Source organism: Leuciscus leuciscus, assembly GCF_965113295.1.
Source record: "Leuciscus leuciscus genome assembly, chromosome: 1".
NCBI lineage: Eukaryota > Metazoa > Chordata > Actinopteri > Cypriniformes > Leuciscidae > Leuciscus > Leuciscus leuciscus.
In genome coordinates this window covers 77,382,787-77,404,526 of record NC_138725.1, presented here as the reverse complement: position 1 = coordinate 77,404,526, position 21,740 = coordinate 77,382,787, and the positions used below count along the sequence as shown (strand labels likewise).

Sequence of the window (21,740 nt, the reverse complement as noted above, 5' to 3'; positions counted from 1 at the left end):
CTGGAAAATATATCACCTGATCATCTTTCTTTCTGGCTTCCTTTGAAACAAATTATGCGTTTTGGTATTTAAACACTGTTACAAAGACCTCAAACTCACATAAAAAGCCAAGAGTCAAACTGACCAACTAAATCAAACACTGATCAGCATAATGGTGACCCTTCAACTTTTTTTTTTAAAGTGTCTCTAAACCCTGTCCTTTGTCTGACACACCTATTTCAGGTCTTGGAGTCTCTACTAATGAGCTGATGACTTGAATCAGGTCTGTTTGATTATGCAGATTATGTTGAGGGTTGAGAACCACTGCTGTAGGTGGCACATTATTCTCAAGGGCGTTAACCTTTTAGCACCACTCACTGGACGTTTCACTTTGAAAGTGTAGCGAAACGTGCAAGAATCAAAGTAATATTTAGCAGAGGCTCGTTTTTCTAATGAGCTTGGCCTGTTAGTTACTTTACCTATGCTTGTTCTTGTTGTAGACAATGTGGCAGCTCATTAGGTTTTGTTATAGAGTTAAAGTCAAGTCAAATTAATTTATATAGCGCTTTTAACAATTTAAATTGTTTCAAAGCAGCTTTACCTTGACAATAGGAAATTATGGTAACAGATTGTTTTGTCTTTACAGAAGCTCTAGAATGCAGTTATTGTCCAGCTAAAGTTAGTTTTATCACTGTATTCTGCATTTCTTCAGCATATGTTATTAAATCACTGAACAAGACTATTCAACAATATGTTCAATGGGAAATCCTACTTAATGGATTTGATCCATTCCTCCTTCTCCTCTGGTGTGGGAGCTGATATCCTGTAGACGACGTGGTTTCCCTCCACCACCCTCCCGTCGGCCTCCGTCTTACACGCCTTGATCACCTGCCCTTTGTGGTTGGGATTGTACAGCTCGAAGCAGTTCTACACGAGGAGACACAATACTATTAGGCATGAGGTTTTCACGATCCCGTACGGGCTCTAACGTTCACGTTTGCTCGGGCACTCACAGGTTTCCTGGGTTCCTCCACCTCTCTGATGCTGAGGTTCTCCAGAGGGATAATTCCACGTGGTTCCTTGTCCTAAAGTCAGGAGAAACCCATCAAAATGCATCTGGGACAATAATAATCCCTCAAACCCTCAGACAGGACATGCTGTAACTCAAGTCCTGAAATTATGCTGAAAACCAATCTACTTACTGTTGTGTACTCAAAATAGTACAAGCAGTTGTCGGTCAGAATAAACCATCTCCTCTTCCAAGTTTTTACTCGTCCACCTGCAAAGAAAAAGGAAAACCATCAATGCCAGTGACCCAGTTTCTGAGCAGTAACTGACTAGAGCCAATGCAACACTCACAAACAGCTCCTGTTTCTCATTTCAGGAATATATCAGCAACAGTATCTCCTAATTTATATGCAAATGATCTGGTTCAAGTTCTCCATTCAACATGTTTTCGATGTTATAATATCTTCTCTTTTCTATTTTAATGTGCAGAGACAACTCTCTGTAAACATCAATTTGGTTGAGTTCCTGAAGAGTCTGAGACTATCCTGTCCTAAATACCAGCTTCAGCCCATGTGGTCTTCATTATAGTGGCATCCCAGACAGAAACGTAGTGTCGGCCCAGATCCGGCCCACATCTGGTACATGGGAATTCCCAGTCAACAATTTGATCTCACAGTGATCTCACCATGTGGTCACAATGTCAGCAATGTGAGTTTACAGTGAGCTAAAAGTGTAACCTCACAGCACACTCACAGTGTGCTCATACTATGGCCACAACATGAGCTCATCCCTGCTAGAAATGTTATTGGTCCATGAATGTTTTGAGGAACATTATGTTATGTTCTTGTAATGTTTTCTGTAGCTAATTTTATTTTTGATACCAGAATGTTCTCAGAATGGTAGGATGTTGAAGTTTGATTGAAAGTAATAGTTTGGTTTGGTCATCATTGTGGAGGTCAGTGTTTGCTTTAGTTGGGCTCTTTGGCCTTGACTATTTGATTTTGGTTTTACTCTGGCTACGGTAAGAGTTTGTTATAGCAAGAAAAAATGTGATGAATTGTTGAAATTGGTTACTTGTTGATAATAAAGATATTCTCAAAATGTAGTTGACTGATTTCAACCAGTAAATAGTCTCTGGTAACTATTTTACATGATCATAACAACCCAACATTTCTACAGCATGAGATCCTGCAGCATATAGGCTGAATAACTATTTAAGTATTTAATATAAAAAAAAAACTAAAACTGTGCACCACAAACTTTAAGCACTTTCATCGAGACAAAAACAAACCTCAAGAATCAGCGCGTGAATCTCAATAATGGTGACATGCTTCATGCCGCAATGCATTCTGGGAGCACCATACAAAACTTATCAGTGGCTCCCAGAATGCATTGCGGCATGAAGCATGTCACCATTATTGAGATTCACATGTGTCTAAGGGAAAATGTAGTACTTATTAAAATGAAATTGATAACACATATACAGATCAAGAAATTATCACTTTATCAGAGCATTGCATGATGATTAAAACATTTTCATCACCAAGTATCTGACACCATATAATCAAAATTTTCTCTTGCTATAACAAACAGTTATAACAGCCAGAGAAAAATGAGCTTTAAATAACCAAGAGTTAAACTACCCAACTAAACCAAACACTGATCACCATTGTGGTGACATCAAACCAAACTATTAATTTCCATAAATCAACAACATCTAAACCTCTGTTAATTTCAATAAGGACTTTTGTACACATATGACAGAAGTAAATCTGGTTTGTAATAAGTGAAGCTGGTAATGCTGTTTGTGGAGTTGTTTAATGACGGTGGAGCCTACATCAAATGTTTAAGACGTCAACCTAGTTTTAATTTTCAACCAAAATTTGACATCTGAGCGATGTTGGAGTCCATGTCCAATAACATTTCTAGCTGGGGTGACTCACATTGTGGCCATAATATGAGCACACAGTGAGTGCACTGTGCGGTTACACTTTTAGCTCACTGTGAACTTACATTGTAGTCATATGGAGAGATCACTGTGAGATCAACGTGTTGACTGGGTTTAAGTAAATCAAGTAAATTGTACTTTGTAATTTGTAATTGAAAGTTTTCTGTTCAAGTGCATTTTGAATCATACTTTTAATAGTCTTTTTTGTCATGTTTTAAAGAAGTAGACTTATTTTGACGTGTTGACTAACATATGTTAACTGTAGAGTGTTATTCAATATTGTATTGAAAGTGAATATATCTTAAACGCACTAAATTGCATGTACTTATAAAGGTCCCTTTTTGAGTTAAAACTCTTTGATCACCGAAATTACATATTTAAATGTTTTTTCCTTGAAACAAAATTCTTCATGCCTTAAAATATCTTGAATGTAACTCGACACCCTCGCCTCATTTAGTATGCGTGGTTCTATGAATATGCAAATGAGCCCCGCCTCCACTCACTCACTCAGCTCAGAGATCCACTGGTTGACGATCACACGTTGATCTGATTGGTTACAAGGTAGTTTGTGACGTCAGAAACACCAGCGATTTCAAAGCGTGTTTTTGAGACTGTCTTTGGTTCACTGCAGTTTTAAGGAGGAAATACTCAGCAATGCTGTCGACTTATGAATTTACACATGGTTTGTCTTAAAGCATATTAAAAACACCACATAGACACATAAAAGACATTAAAAGCTGGATTTTCACCATAGGGGGACTTTAAGTCCTACTTAAGTGGTTAAATAAAAGCACTCTTAAATTAAACGGTTCATAAAAAAAGACAATTTGTATTTTGTTAGAAGTGTAGATCTACTTTCGTTTCCTCATGTCCTCTTTAATGCGAGAAAATGGCCTGAAGGCGCAACACTGCCTTGCTTTATATGCCAAGTTGAACAGTTCATAAAAAAATAATTATACAACTATTTGCATTTAATATAAATTTAACCTATATTTAAGTGTCCAAAAACATTACATTCATTTCTCTCTATATTATTCCCGTAATATGCACTCTTTTTAAAGTGTACTTCTTTATCACAAGAAGCAGCGCACACAACTCGACTTCAACTCCTGACCATAGAAAGCCAATCACAGAAATGTCTGGGAGCAATGTCGCAGCGCTGAGAGAAGTTATTTCTATTTGAGACCGAAAGAGAGCTTGGACCACAGTGCTGCCCTTATTTGGGTTATTCCTCACAAACAATCTCTCACAAAAAAAAAAAAAACACACACCTTACAAGAGATTGCATTCTGCAATCAAATTAAATGAAATATCTCATGGCAAACGTACAGACGCCACTATCATGCTGTAGAAACTGGTGCTCTCTCACACACCCCCACACACTCATATACATTAAAGCCTCTGACTCATTTGCAATCGTTCCCCTGCTGTATTGTGTGCTGTTTTTGGCTGTAATAACGTGGTGTATCGAGCACAGCGCTGTAGGCTTCTCCACCCCCTCTCCCGACTCTAACGCCGTCCCACAGATGCTGAACGCACATCGGCATCGGGAGAGATTAAAGCCGTGCTTTCTGCAGTTCCCTACTCACAATTCTATTCCCATGATCTACTTTCTCGACTCTGATGTTCATCTCCTCAGTCACAAAAGATGGCAGCGAGAGACACAGTCAAAGCACTGATGAAAGAAGGACACACACATGATGGGAAATGAGGGTCGTCAGAGAGATCAGTAAGGTTGAGGGATAATGACACAGGCCACAGATCAGGGTCATTTGGACAGTGCATGTAGTTTTTGATTACAGTGAGATTTCCAGGTATGGGGATATAATTGCTAATACAATATTTGTGAATTCTTTACATAAAACCATAAAATTCTTTACATAAAAGCGACAAATATTGGGCCCTATCACACACCCGGCGCGGTGCAAGTGTGTTTTGCTAGTTTCAGCCCGACGCAGTTTTAATTTTCACGTCCTGCGTCACGTTGTTTAAATACAACTGGGCCATGGGCTGCTGGTCTGAGAACCAGGTGTGTGTTCAGGCGCATTGTTGGAGCGTTGCTATTTTGAGGAACTGAAATAGACTGAGCCATTAACCAACTGAAACCTGCTCTAAAGTCTATGGCGCAGGTTTTTTTTGTGTTATTTAAAGAGTGTGTTAGTAATGTGCGCCTATAGGCGGGTCCAACACGCACTACACTTTGTCCCGCAGATGGTCTCGCTTTAACTTCACACACACACACACACACACACACACACACACACACACACACACACACACACACACACACACACACACACACACACACACACACACACACACACACACACACAAAGCTTTAAGCTCACGCACAAGCAGATCCGTTTCCTCGCTAGAGAATCGTTCATTTTTTCCGCTTGCAAATTCCTCCATGTAAATAGTGAATCCGCCATGGACGAGCGCAACTGGCTTTTAAAGGGAATGGGTGATGAGACTCTGATTGGTTTATTGCATTTTACGCCCAAAACACACCCATTACTCATTAAGAGAATAGGGACAAAACACACCCATTACTCATTAAGAGAATAGGGACAAAACACACCCATTACTCATTAAGAGAATAGGGACGACCTCTTTAGACCATGCACCGGGAGCGCCGACCATTTTTCCCGTCGTTAAACTAGCAAGTGGATTCGGACATGCCATAAGTGTATTTGCGCCGTGCGCTTTAGATGATGTGCTTAGATCCTTAAAATAGGGCCCTAGGTCTTTTTGTAGTGTGTAAAGCTGTTTAAGTTTCAGAGATAAAGTGCTGATAAATGGAGTTATTGACTTCCAAAAAAAGAAGTCTGAAACGAGTCGTCAGTAAATCCAGCCTTATGCCTGATTTCAGCAATCCTATAAGATCATTACAAATCACACATGGCTCTAATAAACTCGTGTACGATGTTAAGATGAAGACACGTATTTAATCGTGGCCACGACGCAAGTTAGAGTAGAAGAATAAAGCGTCATCAGCATGTGCTAGTGGTGAACAAGTGGAGCAAGATCAATCGCACTTTATCACAGGCTATCTTTGGTCACATGACAGTGACAACGGTCGTCTTTGAACCTCTCTCACTGTACGACGCAGGAACAGCGTTTAGGAGCCACGACCGCAGAAATCACCACGATTGGTCATCTTTCGTCATCAAAATCGTACAATGTGTACCAGGCATTACTTGAGCCTTATCTTGGTTGGTGACACATTTGCATAATTCCAACCCTATAGTCTTTATTGGCGGCCTGTGAACAACTGTCTTGGTCATGTTTAGTTACATTATCATGTCTTGTTTAGTTTTGTTTCCATAGCTTTCCTCGTCACTGTTTCGCCTGTGTTGTCATGGTTTCGGATTGGTGCACACCTGTTCTTTGTTTCGTTAATCATCTTGCCCTGTGTATTCAAGCCCTCTGTTTCTTGAGTTCAGTGTTAATGTTGTTGGTGTTTGTGTAGTTCTCTCGCAACTCTGTACAACAAATATTGTGTTTCTTTGTTCATTCTCAATTGGATTCGCTACACCGACGTCTCCTTTAACACCATAGCTGTAGCTGAGACCGGAAGAGTTTGGTTTGTGTTCTCGACATGTGGAGAAGACGCTGTTTTCTGAGTCGCGAATCCACTTTGCTGCACTGCAAAAGGATGAGGACTCGCGCTCGAATTGATCGACGACGCCATCTTTACTATTTGTATCACCTATATAAAATAGCATAATAGGGGCACTTTAAATTCAATAAGGTCACTATTCATTACTCTAGTGAGTATTTTTCAGGGCAAGTTTATATATGAAAGATAAGTTATGTATATAGACACATTAAATTCGTCTAATTTACAAAAAAAAAGCTGCATTTCACTTCTGTTCTGGCTTATCTAATCAATTTTTTTTACCAAACCTGGTACTGTGTACTTTTAATATTAGAGGCTCTACGACAAATTGTTTGTGATGTTCCTAATTTTAAGTCACTTCGATTAAAAAAATAAATAAATGAATGTAAACCATTGTTCTGATCAACAGAAATTGTAATGAATAAACTTTACATAACATTTCATATTCCTTGGAATATTTACCCTGCCACACTTTTGTGGGTTATGCAGAATAATAAAATAAATTCAATCTAAATTTAGCTTTTATATTATTAAAATGGTGTTTTCAAAATGATGGTTATGCTTATACTGGCCTCATTAAACTTTGTCATGGTAAAAAAAACAAAAAAACAATAAGTTACTACAGATTTTGTTCAGTGAACACTAATGTATTCAGTGATTTTGGCCATGACACTTTGAACATGAGAAAAAATAAGATTTTTTGGAAGTTCACCAGTAAACTTTTTTAAATAAAATGAACTTGAACAAACAAACACACTAACAAATAAATAAATACTTGTTCTTAAATAAGTGCATGTTTTATTTAATCTGATTTAGTCCCTTTATTTCTGGAGTCCTGGAGTACAAGCATTTTCCAGTGTACATTTCCACAGATCCAACAGGGATAGTTTTAGTGAGAAAAAGCATAATTATTTGAGTAGAAAAAGCTTTCAGCTGAGGGAAACACATAAAGATTGTGTGGGTGTACCGTTATTATTAGAAAGTATACAGGTCTACCGGGACATTACATAGAAAACAAGGAATGTGTGTGTCCAGAGCCAATACGACAAATCCAACCATGTGCACTAAACTGGTTTTAATGTTGATAATGGTTATTTTACACATGCATCTGCTTGTTTCTGCTTCTTCTTCACTTGTGTTTGGATTAGGAGATGATTTACTCTTTCAGAAGATGTCATAGCGCCACCTACCGTATAACAATGAAAACACAGAGATTTCCGTCAATGGCGGGGAAAGAGTTAACAGATTTAACAGATTAACAGTTGAATTAATACTCACAGCTATTTTGGGTTAGTGATCTACTTATGTTATTATTATTTCTTACTTTATAGTAGCTAGCAGCATAAATGATTGCTACAAACTCAAACAGTAGAGCGTTGGCACTTGCAACGCCAAGGTAATGGGTTCGATTCCCTGGAAACCAAGAACTGATAAGAATGTAAATGTGTAACTTGAAATGCAATGTAAGTTGCTTTAGAAAAGCGTCTTCTAAATGCATAAATGTAAATGTATGCACTTGTTTTTAAGTCGAACTGCCTTCGGGATAGTAAACTGACCTCTGACCCCAGACGCAGCCTAACGATAAGCCTACAGACCGGAAGTGGGAAAGGCCTTGAGTGACAGTCAGGAGAGGATCAAATGAAGGTTAGAAGAGATGAAAAGAGGGAACGTCCTGGTTTTGTTACGTACCTCCTGTAGAGAACGCTAGACAGTCACAGGATAGAAAATTAACTGCAAAAAATGCTTTTCTTACTCAGTATTTTTGTCTTGTTTCCAGTCCAAAAAATCTAAAAAATTCTTCGATCAAGATGCATTTACTAAAGTAGTAAAATGCCATAAGATATTATGTCTTGTTTTCTGGGGAAATAAATCAAAATTAAGTGAGTTGTTACTTAAAAAAAGCTAAATTAACTGCCAATGGGGATAAGAAAAATGATCTTTTTTAAAAACAAGACATAATATCTTATGGCCTTTTACTACTTTAGTAAATGCATCTTGATTTAAGAATTTTTTTTTTTTTTTTTTTTACTGGAAACAAGACAAAAAAACTGAGTAAGAAAAGCATTTTTTGCAGTCAAAGGGTGTCAGGGAAACAAGGAGGAACGCTCAACATCAACACATACTAACACACAGATAATGTTAGGAGATGGGAGAAGGGACACTAGAAAGACACAAACAAGCATCACTTGACCCTTGACAAACAAATAAAAAAAGACACACAGCAGACTCTGTATAGACATCCCTGCAGGGCTTCATTTGTGGATCAGATCCGGCACTTCCGGGATTTTGCTCCCATGCAAAGCCAGACATCTGACTATCGGCATAAAGTCTGGTTCACACCGCAGCTTATTCAATAACTTTCAGGAAGACAGGAGGAGACCTTCTGAATGAGAGGTCAAGAGACCTAGTTTGTGCATGCCGTGGGTTTATCTGAAATAGATTATAGTTTTTAATATAATGATGCAGCATGTCTGCAAAGGGTTTTACAGAAAAATAGAGGAACGCCTGTAGTCTTTCTGCCTGTTCAAAAGTACAGACATAACTCTACATCCTTTCCCCATCTCATATCAGATCGGAAAGGCATTTATTTTCAATAAAAATGAAGAAAATATTAAAAAAGTGCAAATAAAGTGCACTTTATTAAACACGTGTGTTTAATAATAAAGTGTTTAGGGTTAGGGGTTGGTATAGGGGAGGGCTTTATTGTCCCAATAAGGCGGCGTCCATTTAATAAATATATTCATTTACACTGTGTTATTATTGCATACTGTTTAATGTAAAACAACACTTGAGGAGCAAATAGTATATCATAAAGAAAATGCTGCTATTTTCACCTAGTGTAAACAAAGACTATAGATATAGAAAGATGGTTCACTGCTATTACTCATGAATTGGAGAAACTGCAACGCGCAATATAGCGGAAATAAGTCCCGCCTTCTAAAGTGAATGAGCCAATCACTGATTAGCAAAGTCATTGTGTCACTGCATCTCCCGTGAGAAACCCCGTTCCCATAGAAACCTGAGACTCGCTCTTATGACTGCACATGCGCAGTGACTCGTCTAGCCTGAAAAATACGTATAAAAAGCATAAAAACAACATTTAGTTGTCAGATTTTGTTGCTGATTGCATTTAATTGTGAGTTCGGCAAGCAGTTTTTGAGATGTCAGGATTCCCCCATTCAAATAGACAGGCCTTGGTCCTGTATGGCCGAAACAGCTGCAAAGATGGCCGCCGAGTGAACAGACTTTGGTGTAAATAGCCGCTGCCATTGCAAAAACACACTCTCAAACGATCTTTATCAAACCTCTAAACCTCTAAAGTAACCTGGCAAAAATGGCATAATACAGTAATTCTTTTTTCCCCTCAGAAACACTCGTACTGTATAAACACAACTCTGAACCCAGACAGACTGAAACAAGCTTAATGTCATCCAATCAGATTAGAGCTGGCCAGATTCTCTTTACATCAGATTACCGAGTGAAATGGCTCGTAAACAGTGTTTCAGTAGTTTACATGCTGCTTGCTTAAAGTTACAATCGGGCGTAACACACTTTTTCCTTAATTCTTGCAGATCCGTCAAGAGCCTCAAAATGTACAAATTAAAGTCTGTGAGAGCTGACGTTTAAAAAGTAAATTGACTTGTTATAGATTTCATGTACATGTACAGCATCCAGCTTCATCTGACACTCTATTGCTGCATCTCACTTCGCCTACTTGTACTACGCCCTAAAAAGATGACTCTTTTTGTGAATAAAAGTTCCTCCTCCAAAGCGCAATGGATTGTGGGTAATAGTCAAGTCAAGTCAAGTCAAGTTTATTTGTATAGCGCTTTTCACAATACAGATTGCATCAAAGCAGCTTCACAGTATTAAATTAAAATAATACAACAAAGTTTGTTTCAAGAGGAATTTATTGATTGATAAAATTAAATTAAATATCCCCAAAATATCCCCAACTGAGCAAGCCAAAGGCAACAGTGGCAAGGAACCGAAAAACTCCATCAAGTGACCTAATGGTGTCCTAAAACTCCATCAGGTGCCTTAATGGAGAAAAAAAACCTTGGGAGAACCCAGGCTCAGTCGGGGGCCAGTTCTCCTCTGGCATTGGATAGAGGCCGGATTGTAGTTTGAACTGTAGGATTATATGAATGCCTGGCTGAAGAGATGCGACTTTAATCTAGTTTTAAACTGGGAGAGCGAGTCTGAGCAACGAACAGTATCAGGAAGACTATTCCAGAGTTTTGGAGCCAAATGTGAAAATGCTCTCCCTCCTTTGGTGGTTCTGGATATCCTAGGTATGACCAAAAGCCTTGAATTTAGTGATCTCAAAGAGCGCGATGGATTATAGGGCGATAGAAGATCCGTTAAATAGACTGGAGCTAAGCCGTTTAGGGCTTTATAAGTCAGTAGCAATACCTTGTAATTAATACGGAACTTTATAGGTAACCAATGCAATGATGATAAAATCGGTGTTATATGATCATATTTTCTTGATCTCGTAAGAACTCTAGCGGCGGCATTTTGGACTAACTGTAGCTTGTTTATTGAGGATGCAGGACAACCAGCTAATAAAGCATTACAGTAATCCAGTCTCGAGGTCATGAATGCATGAACTAACTTTTCTGCATCAGAAACTGATAGCATATTACGTAGCTTAGCAATGTTTCTAAGGTGGAAAAAGGCTGTTTTTGTAACATAAGAAATATGATTTTCAAAAGACAGGTTGCAATCGAGTATAACACCCAGGTCTTTTACTGTAGAGGATAAAGTAACAGGACATCCTATGATGTTAAAGTTGTATTGTGCGAGGTTTTGTGGGCGGTTTTTTGAACCGATAAGTATTACCTCTGTCTTGTCTGGATTTAATAAAAGAAAATTACGCGTCATCCAATCTTTTATATCTTTAACACACTCTGTCAATTTGGAAAATTTAGCGTTTTCATCCGGCCGTGATGAAATATATATTTGAGTGTCATCAGCATAACAATGGAAACTAATTCCATGTTTCCTTATAATATTTCCAAGTGGCATCATATATATTGAAAATAACAGAGGGCCTAATACAGATCCCTGCGGCACTCCATAGTTTACTGGAGTTATGATCGATTTTTCTCCATTTAAATAGACAAAATGGTAGCGGTCAGATAGGTATGATTTGAACCAGCTTAGTGCTTGTCCTTGAACACCAGTATAATTTTGTAGTCGATCTAAGAGTATTGTGTGATCTATAGTATCGAACGCAGCACTAAGATCAAGTAAAACTAGTATTGAGATACAGCCTTGGTCAGAAGCTAAAAGTAAATCATTTGTGATTTTAACGAGCGCAGTTTCAGTGCTATGATGCGGTCTGAATCCAGACTGAAACTTTTCATAGATATCATTTTGTTGCAAGAAAGAGCCCAGTTGAGCGGACACCACTTTTTCTAATATTTTAGACATAAATGGAAGATTTGAAATGGGTCTATAATTTGCTAGATTATTATGATCTAATTGTGGTTTCTTAATGAGAGGTTTTATAACTGCCAGTTTAAATGTTCTTGGAACATGACCTAAAGATAAAGACGAGTTAATAATATTGAGGAGAGGCTCTTCCACTACAGATAACACTTCTTTCAGTAGTTTAGTTGGTATAGGATCTAATAAACATGTTGTTGTTTTAGATGAGGTGATAAGTTTATTTAACTCTTTTTGTTCTATAGTTGTAAAGCACTGTAATTGTTCTTTCGGGGTGATAATTGAAGCTGAATTGTAAGGCGCGATTGAAGATTGAACGTTTATAATTGTGGTTCTGATGCTTTCTATTTTCTCAGTGAAGAAGTTCATGAAATCATTACTACTGAACTGTAACGGGATATTTTGTTCGGGTGACGTCTGTTTATTTGTTAGTCTAGCCACGGTGTTAAATAGAAACCTTGGATTGTTTTGGTTGTTTTCTATTAGTTTGCGGAGGTGCTCAGCCCTGGCAGCTTTTAGGGCCTTTTTATAACGTGACATACTGTCTTTCCACGCGATTCTAAAGACCTCTAAATTAGTTTGTTTCCATTTACGCTCTAAAATACGGGTTTCTCTCTTTAAAACATGCGTAGTATTGTTATACCATGGTGCTTTATTTTTCTCTCTGACCTTTTTTAATTTAATAGGTGCAACCACATCCAATGTTCTAGAGAGAATGGTGCTCATAGTGCTAGTTAGTTCTTCTAGTTCATCTGTTTGTTTGGGTTCAGGCAGCAGCTGAGACAGATTAGATAAGCAATTTGAGAAATTATCTATGGTGGATGGGAGGATTGTTCTGCCTGGTTGATAACGCGACGCCGCATGACATATTACAGCAGTACGTAATATGCAAGTTACCATGTAGTGATCAGTGACTTCATCACTTTGTGGAATGATATCTATATCGGTTGGATCGGTTCCGTGTGATATAATTAAATCGAGTGTATGATTAAGACGATGAGTTGGTCCGGTGACGTTTTGCTTGACCCCAAATGAATTTAATAAATCTGTAAACGCAGCTCCTAACGCATCATTTGGATTATCTACGTGTATGTTAAAATCTCCAACAATTAATGCTTTATCGACATTGACTAATAGGTCTGAGAGAAAATCTGCAAACTCTTTTAGGAAATCAGCGTAAGGCCCTGGCGGTCTATATACGGTAGCCAAGGCTAGAGATAATAGGGATGTTTTTCTAACATCTAAGAGCGTAACATTTAGTACAAGTACTTCAAATGAAATAAACTTATAACCCGTTTTCTGAGTAACATTTAGAATATCTTTATAAATGGTTGCAACACCTCCGCCACGGCCAATCAGACGGGGCTCATGCTTATAACAGTATCCAGGAGGAGTAGACTCATTAATACCGAAATAATCATTTGGTTTAAGCCAGGTTTCAGTAAGGCAAAGTACATCGAAGCTATTATCTGTGACTATTTCATTTACAATAACTGCCTTAGGTGTGAGTGATCTAATGTTTAGAAGACCTAGCTTTAGATAGCTAATAGTAGCTGTTAAAATGAGCACGGATCCACACTTCGAAACTCCACCGGGAATAGTAGACCATCCGGAGACTTCAGGCATCCTCTTTTCAACATACTCTGCTTTGGGACACACTTCTTCTAATCTCACAGGCTGTTAAGGATGGATAGTGTGGACATTGAGACGCAGGGTATTTGTCAGGCGGAAAAAGGCTTTTTCCTTAATTCTGCAGATCCACCAAGAGCCTCACAATTTACAAATTAAAGTCTGTGAGAGCTGACATTTAAAAAGTAAATTGACTAGTAACAGACTTCATGCACAGCATCCAGCTTCATCTTTTCACTATAGTGACTCTATTTGTCCCTAAGAGACGAGGCATGTTTGCTGAAGGAAAGAAAGAGTAAGAGTATAAGAGTAAGAGTATAAGAGTATAAGAGTATAAGAGTATAAGAGTATAAGAGTAAGAGTATAAGAGTAAGAGTATGAGTATAAGAGTTAGAGTATAAGAGTATAAGAGTAAGAGTAAGACTATAAGAGAATAAGAGTAAGAGTAAGAGAGTAATAGTCTGGTTCTGACCTAACTTCAGGAGCCAGCCTTCTCGGTCCGGGTTGAAGAACGTGTGTGTGAGGTCGTTGCCGTCGTCCTCTGGGATTTTGAAGGGTTCGCTCTTGATGCTCTCGTACAGGTTCTGCAGAGACATTAGTCTGTTAATGTATGCAGATTCAGCACATTTACACACACACCTCTGTAAAATATTTAAAACAGTCCTATGGCTTCTACTGCATTAATCATGAGATTCAAAGTCATTCATATGAAAACTGACCCAAATGAGACAGGAGAGTAAATATAGTTAGTGTTGCTGTTAGTGTTAGCTGACTCGATTGAACTGGTTTAAGGATTGGTTCACTTCAGAATAAAAATGTCCTGATAATTTAATAATTAGGGGGTTTTGAGGAAAACATTCCATATAGTGACTTCAATGGGGTCCAAATGTGAGTTTCAGTGCAGCTTCAAAGTCTCTACATGATCCCAGCCGAGGAATAAGAGTCTTATCTAGACAAACCATCGCTCATTTTCAGAAAGAAATGAACATTATACACTTTTTTAAGCACAAATGCTGGTCAGCATGATTACCCTGAGCAGGTCCTCTGGCAGGTCTCCTCCCTCATTAATGCCCCTGTTCATGGAGATGAAGCGCTCTACAGCCGGTTTGTCCCTGACGTTGGGGTTGTGAAGGCTGGTGTTCAGCATGATGATGGCGAAGGACAGGACATAACATGTGTCTGCAACATAAACACACTAATAATTCAATAACCACACACACACACACACCAAATAAGACAATAACTGGCATTGAAAGAGATGTAAGTGACTCTGTGAACAGCAATAATATTTGTTATTAAAATGAATAGGCAAATAATAATGTGTAAGTTAATATACTTCAGTGTCACATGATCCTTCAGAAATCATTATAATGTTCAAGAAACATTTTTGATTATTATCAATTCGCTAAATATTTATGTTATTATATTTCTGAAATAGACATATTTTGTAACATTATAAATGTCTTTACTGACACTTTTGATCAATATAATGCATTAATACTGAATAGAAGTATACATTTTTTTCTTTAAAAAAAAAATCTTACTCACCCCAAACTTTTGAATGATAGTGTATCACGATTTTCAACATTGATAATAATAATAAATGTTTCTTGAGCATCAAATCATCATATCAGAATGATTTCTGAAGGATAATGTGACACTGAAGACTGGAGTAATGATGCTGAAAATCCTATATATTCAGACAGAAAACAGCTGTTTTTAAATTGTAATAATATTTCACTGTTTTTACTGTATTTCTGATAAAATAAATGCAGCTTTGGTGAGCAGAAGAGACTTCTTTCAAAAACATTATTCCAAACTTTTGACTGCTAGTATAATTTATATCCACATATGGAAGCTTTGTTTTGATTTAAGGGCTCGTCACGGAGGAAATTGGCATAAATAAACCTTTCAAATAGAAAAAGGCCCATTTTTCTCCGCCAGACTGAGCTGTACTCTCTAAACACATCATGACATTGTGACTTAATAAGAAACTGTGTATCTAAACAGTAATTCAGGGGACCTGTTACCACAACTTAAATAAATGCATGTTTGCAAGTTAAAAAATTCAAATTTATTGTTTTAATTAAACCTTTTAAGTTGCAAATATTATTTAGTAAAGTTCTGTTGACATAATAATGTTGATCATTACATCAACTTAATATCGTCTGTAATTTAAACTCAAATTTCTGCGTTAATTTGCTTTTTTTTTTAAATAGGTTGTAGTAACTTAATGAAATTGTCTCGATAACTTCGGAAATTAGGCAATGGATTTCTAGTTCCTAGCATGCTTTGCATAGGACTGGATAAGGAGAATAAAAGTTGAATAGTGTTTAATGCTGTTATGCTTGACATTTAAAAGAGTTTCTGTAAGAGTAGAGTAGATCCATGAAGGTAAACACTACATTGATCTATAAGCAATGACTGTGCTAATGTAATATCTTACTTGTTCATTAAAAGTACATGTTAAATAAGTTATGTTAGCATGTGCTATGATAGCTCATGAAATAGATGAGATTAATTGGTTCCAGGGCTCTGGTAGTCGGAGCAACTTAATATTTTTGAGTAATCAACTTAAAAATGTGTGTTTATGCTACAAATTATTAAGTTCCTTTTACTCAATGTTGGTTGAACGTAAATTCACTCAAAGATGTCATGACTCAGAACATTGATGCAAACTGTTTAGCCAACACATTTTTTTTTGTGTGTGTGTGTATGCATCTTATCACAGCCACGCAATGTTTGCAAATGTTTGTTGGATCTATGGTTTCGAGAAAAACGTCAAATAGTTTAACTATGTTGATAATGACGATGCTTTTGGGAAACGCGCCCCTGAAAGAGAAAATTTTATGCTAATTAACGTGCAGCAATGCTGAGAATGCAACAAGGATGCACAAAAACAATTTTGCAAGATGCATTTTGAGTGGGTGTGTTTTGGGCCTAAACTGATGTTGACCAACATCTCTCTGAAACGGAGCGGGACAGAAGCAGGGTTTGCATTAGTATGGACACTGGCTGTTTCGCTCATGTCTGACCTGTGGACTGAAAGACTCCCGGGTTGCACTGGCAGTACCGGGACGCAAACGCCTCCATCATTCGGTCAATCTTCTGTGCCTCGCCGGGAAGTCTGAAACTCCAGAGGAACTGCCTGTGTGGAGACAGCAAATCCCTCAGAAAATCAGTCACGAGTCAACAAGTCCAGTACACCCTTGGTTTGAGTAGGGTAAACTTACATTAAACAAATTAGATCAATCAAATCAAACTTTTATGTGCATTTACTGAATTAGCTAGTTAAAGCTAGCCAAATGTACACTACTAAAATATTTGAGTTGAGATTACATGAAAATGTTATGTTAAATATATGAATTAGTTTACTCAAATATGTTAAGTACAAAATAGAAATCTGCCAGTTCTGCTTAGTTTGAATTTCTTAACTTAACTTTTATGAGTATTTAGAACTTTCTTTTTCTTTTGAGTTCACATAACTGACACATTTTAAGTAATCTAGATTGTTTCAACGTTTTGAGTTTTATGAACTTGTTTCTTTTAATTTAACTTAAATTTGACTAAAACTGGGCTGGAATTTCTGTTTCCCAGCATGCTTTGCCATGACACTTGAACGGGAGAGTAATTGCTCAAATTAAGTGTAACGTTTTTGTAATTTTGTTCTGAATCAGAATTAATTGGTTTGAGAACATGTACGTTGTTTCATACTGTCGTAATCATTCACCAATTGCTATTCTAATGCTGTCAAAGCATTGTGTTACCAATTAGCAAGTTAGCATTTACTGAATTAGCTAGTTAAAGCTAGCCAAATTTACACTAGATTACATGATAATTTTATGTTAAATGTATGAATTAGTTTACTCAAATATTTTAAGTACAAAATAGAAATCTGCCAGTTCTGCTTAGTTTGAATTTCTTAAATTATTCTTTCAAAATTATTGAGTTTTGCCAACTTAATTTGCCAAATAATTTCACACTGCAAAAAACCCCCCAAATATTAATGATCAAGTTTGACAAGTTTAACGTGATTTACCTTCATACTATAAAAAATTAGTTATTTTTGAGTCATTATTGAGCAAAATAGAAACCAGTTCATAATGATATTATTGGAATGTTTCTAAGCCAAATAAGTCTAGAAACGAGGCATTCCTGCAGAGAAGCTTTTCCCACCTCAGAGCCTGAACGAGGTTGAGGTCGGCAAACTCATGGAGCTCGACAAAAGCCTGGAGCACTTTGATGTTGAAATCATCCCTACGAGAAAAGAAGAAACGGTTACTTTCTGCAAAGAAAGGTCAATTGTTTGTCATCATTTGTGATGTTCAGCAGCTTTCGACTGTTGTATCTATAGCTATGCTTCATGAAATCCTGTTGTTTTGACAAGTCTCATCCCAAGCGGTGGTCCGTTTCCTTCAGAGGCGTTTAACTGCTGCTGTTTTACTCCCAGACAAACCATTTCTGGAGGTTTTTTGTGTTGAATCAGGCCCACGTCTCACAGACATACACTGAATAAAGCAGGATGGAAAACTGGAGGAACGAAGCGAAGGTTTACCGTTCACCCAGGTAATCCCCAATGACGGTTTTGTTCAAGCCTTCTCCTTTATAGAGGAACTGAGCGATGTCTTCAGGCGTCTGCTGCAGGAGGTCGTTCTCCAGAAGAAACTGGATCCCCTGAGAGAAAGATGATTTAAAAAAGGATTTTAGGATCAACCCTATATAAATGCCAGGAAAAGTATGTGGAAAATGTCCAAATGTCAGGGAAAGTGTCACAATGTTGATTGCTCAGTAATAGCCTAACCATAAAGAAAAGGCTTTAAAAAAGTATTAAAACATTCAGGAACGAATGAAAATATATAATATCTGACAATAACAGTAACTTACTTTTTTGGGATCCATGTTGAATTTCTTTCTTCCCATTGCAATTTGTTTGTTTCTCTGTGTCGTTTTGCTGCAAATGGAAGTAAATATGTCTTAACAAAGATCCCCTAATAAGACTGAAGGCGGATAAAGAACCTCTTGTGTGATTGGCCTGTGGATACAATGTGCCAACTCTCAAACAGATCCTGATTTACAGGCACAAGTCCTGTAGATTTAAGAGCCTTATCAAAGTCCCTTTGAGGCAAGTCGTTTCACTGACAACAATTGTCCCATAAATGCTGTTTCTTATGATCAAATAGCATTAAAAAAAAAAGCGTATTTTTCAGGCTGGATCAGCCAATGCGTCATTGATATTGTTAAAAACAAACTGCATCGTATGTAACGTTGGATCTGGTGCTACACAACATCAGTTTACCAGCTAGCATTTCTACTCTCATTTGTTCTAAGAGTGGATTCACAAAAATCATTGTAAGAAACAAGTAAAGGAATTAGTTTGCAAGAATATTAAGTGCAATTCTAGAGAAATTCTTAGGGATTTCTCCGATATTTTCTTAAGGAAATCACAGGCTTTGATGTTTATCTGTTCGTATGACGGTTCTTACCGAAGACCTGCAAGAACAACTCTACTTTTTTTAAAATTTTTATTTATTTATGAATTATTTATGATCAATAAATCTCTGCCATGGTTACTGGTTGCTTTGTGCACCTGTTTCTTGTTCAGTTTTGTTTTCTCCTGTTTAGGGGCTGTTTACACGACACCATTTTCAACCGAAACAGAAAAAATTTTTAATGCATTTTGGCCATTCATTTACACACAACAATAGCGTTTTAGGGGCCTGAAAATGAAAACTTTAAAAATGCAAGTTTTTGAAAACAATGCCGATACTGTGTTAACTTCAAAAACATGAATTTGTGAAAACGGTGACTTCATGCATATGTGTATTACGTGTTCAGTCTATAGACAAGAAGTGTTTCTTTACAAAGTGACAGCGCCAACTACTGGCCTGGCATGAATAATACAGCATGTTTAGTCGTTTTCATGGATTCGTGTGAACGGGGATCGTTTTAACAACACTGCCGTCTGTACGTGAACAATGCAAGGAAAAAAGTTTCTGTTTTTAGTACATCATCGTTAAATAAACGTAACCCTGAGTTCTCCTCACTTTCTGTTTGTGTTGATTCTTCTCTTCTGGATTGGCTTCTAAAGCATTAGTTTTTTGTTAATATATAATAAACTAAAACCACTGTAATTAAGATATTTTACTCCACTCCCTTTTTTTTGCATCATGACAGATCTTTAGAAAAGTATTTTTGGGAATACAAAATATATTTACCTTTTTTTCAAAAGAGAAAATAGTAGACACGAAGAACTTTATTTTTTGTGTGTGTGTTATTTTAGTGAATATTTTGGTGTTTAGGAATATAGGCTACACTTTGCTATAGTATCTAAGTTTCTCAACACCCAATAAGTCTCAGCGACATAAACATGGACGTGTTTGAATGTGCTCATCTGCCTGAAAATAAGTCCAACTTATTCTTAATAAATGGTATTTTTGGACACGGAAAGGACGTTTTGAGTCATGTTACATTATGCTTTCATCATTTTATGATTAAAAAATGGATTCCTTATCATATGATTTAACTAAAAACTAAGCTAACACTTTGGGTTATTGCATGTTAGATATTCAACATCCATTTCCTCACACTGAGTCAATCTATATCCCTGTTTAAAGCTCAATAAAAGACACAAGCGTGCACAGCACACGTCTCCTGCAGGTGACCTGTCAACCAGACGACACGGTCTGAATAGAGCGCTTATGAATGTTTAGAAGAGGACAGATGAGTGAGGACACTCAGACAAAAGACAGACAGGTGCAAATCTGCATGAGCTTCAGTTGAGCTGCAATGAAAAGGAAACATTTCCCCATCTCTCATAACTCACCTCTCGCCCACACACGTGAGCTGCTCGATCTCTGTCATCACTTCAGCGATCTCAAACTTCAAGCGCTGGAAAACAGAGGTTCATATCAAACAGAAAACTCAACATGATACTCAAAGCCCAAGATCATGGCGTTCATTCCCCCGGAAATGTGAAATGCGTACCTTGGACACAATGTAAGTTGCTTCAGATAAAAAATGCCTATTGCAATGTTCTAAAGCTGTTTAACCAACAGAGAAACAAGGTACTTTTTATGTTGCATTCAGTTAGGAAGAATAGGTTATGTTCAGAATGCAACAGCAGCTCACTATAGAGGAATTATGCGAAGCAATAAATACATAATACACACACAACTTCAGCTATTCTACAACTTTATTTTCGACTTCATTCTCACCTCAATATCATCAAGTAGTTCTTTTTTCCTGCGCCGTATGTTGGACAGCTCGTCTCGCTCCTCTAAGGACAGGTCTTCTGGTACTGTAACCAAACACACACACACACACACACACACACACACACACACGGGTAAAGCATGTTTAGATGAGCATCTTCAGTGTTCAAATCAGCAATAATGTGGGTCAAACGCTTCCCTCAGCTTTCAAACTCAAGTCTCCAGACTCCGTGTGGATTACTGAGAAGTGTTTGTGCCATAAAGTCAAGTCACCTTTGTGCTTTAAACTAGGGATGCACGATATATCGGCCACCATATCGGTATCGGCCGATATTTGTTCATTTTTAATGTTATCGTTATCGGCCTGATAAGAACATTAGGCCGATATATTAAAGCCGATAAATAATGTATTATTTCCTTCAGCTGAGACACTTTAGATGAAACATGATGGTTTTGAATTGCTTGAAATATGATGGAAATCACTTCGGAAAAAGGAAAATATGGCTCAGTGTGTTTGGGACATGGATTTTAATGGTGAGAGTTTTGTTTTTGTAATCAGGCTCTAAAAAATTACATAAAAATTTGGATTTAGATTTATCGGTTATCGGTATCGGCCAAAATTTTCATATCGGTGCATCCCCACTTTATACAATACAGATTCACGGTAAAATAATGAATCCATGCAAGCTTTATAATCAAATATGAGACAAATTCAAATTCTCAACAACAAAAAAGTGTCATTATTCAACTGAAGTCAGTTCAGTGTTGATTCAGATCAGTTCAATAACCGTCTAAAGGTCATAAATTATTAAATTAATTCAATTCAGCTATAAAGCATTGAAAAAATATCTTGCAAACTTATTGCCTCAGAAAAAAATATATAGTAAAG

General features: G+C 37.3%; 1 protein-coding gene and 1 long non-coding RNA gene across 6 annotated transcripts in view; both read right to left on the bottom strand.

The window, feature by feature from the left end:
• Positions 1-21,740, bottom strand: part of cyth3b (cytohesin 3b) — a gene marked incomplete at its 3' end in the record, with an annotated part of 49,581 nt that overhangs the window by 5,295 nt on the left and 22,546 nt on the right. For 3 of the 5 annotated variants that reach the window (XM_082186675.1, XM_082186674.1, XM_082186676.1), the window contains exons 2-12: positions 20,855-20,937; positions 20,464-20,528; positions 18,525-18,591; positions 18,196-18,314; positions 17,817-17,897; positions 16,676-16,788; positions 14,671-14,819; positions 14,113-14,224; positions 1,182-1,258; positions 993-1,064; positions 752-906 (exon numbers count right to left, since the gene is read on the bottom strand). In XM_082186675.1, the coding sequence (XP_082042801.1) occupies positions 752-906; positions 993-1,064; positions 1,182-1,258; positions 14,113-14,224; positions 14,671-14,819; positions 16,676-16,788; positions 17,817-17,897; positions 18,196-18,314; positions 18,525-18,591; positions 20,464-20,528; positions 20,855-20,937 (1,093 nt within the window). Of the gene's footprint in view, positions 1-747; positions 907-992; positions 1,065-1,181; positions 1,259-14,112; positions 14,225-14,670; positions 14,820-16,675; positions 16,789-17,816; positions 17,898-18,195; positions 18,315-18,524; positions 18,592-20,463; positions 20,529-20,624; positions 20,681-20,854; positions 20,938-21,740 lie in introns of those variants that run through there. The other 2 variants (XM_082186678.1, XM_082186677.1) reach the window with 2 other exon arrangements.
• LOC309513023 lies at positions 3,339-5,536 on the bottom strand. Its single transcript, XR_014211245.1, has 2 exons — positions 5,232-5,536; positions 3,339-5,161 (listed from the first exon to the last, which is right to left on the bottom strand). It is a non-coding gene; the product is annotated as an uncharacterized lncRNA (long non-coding RNA).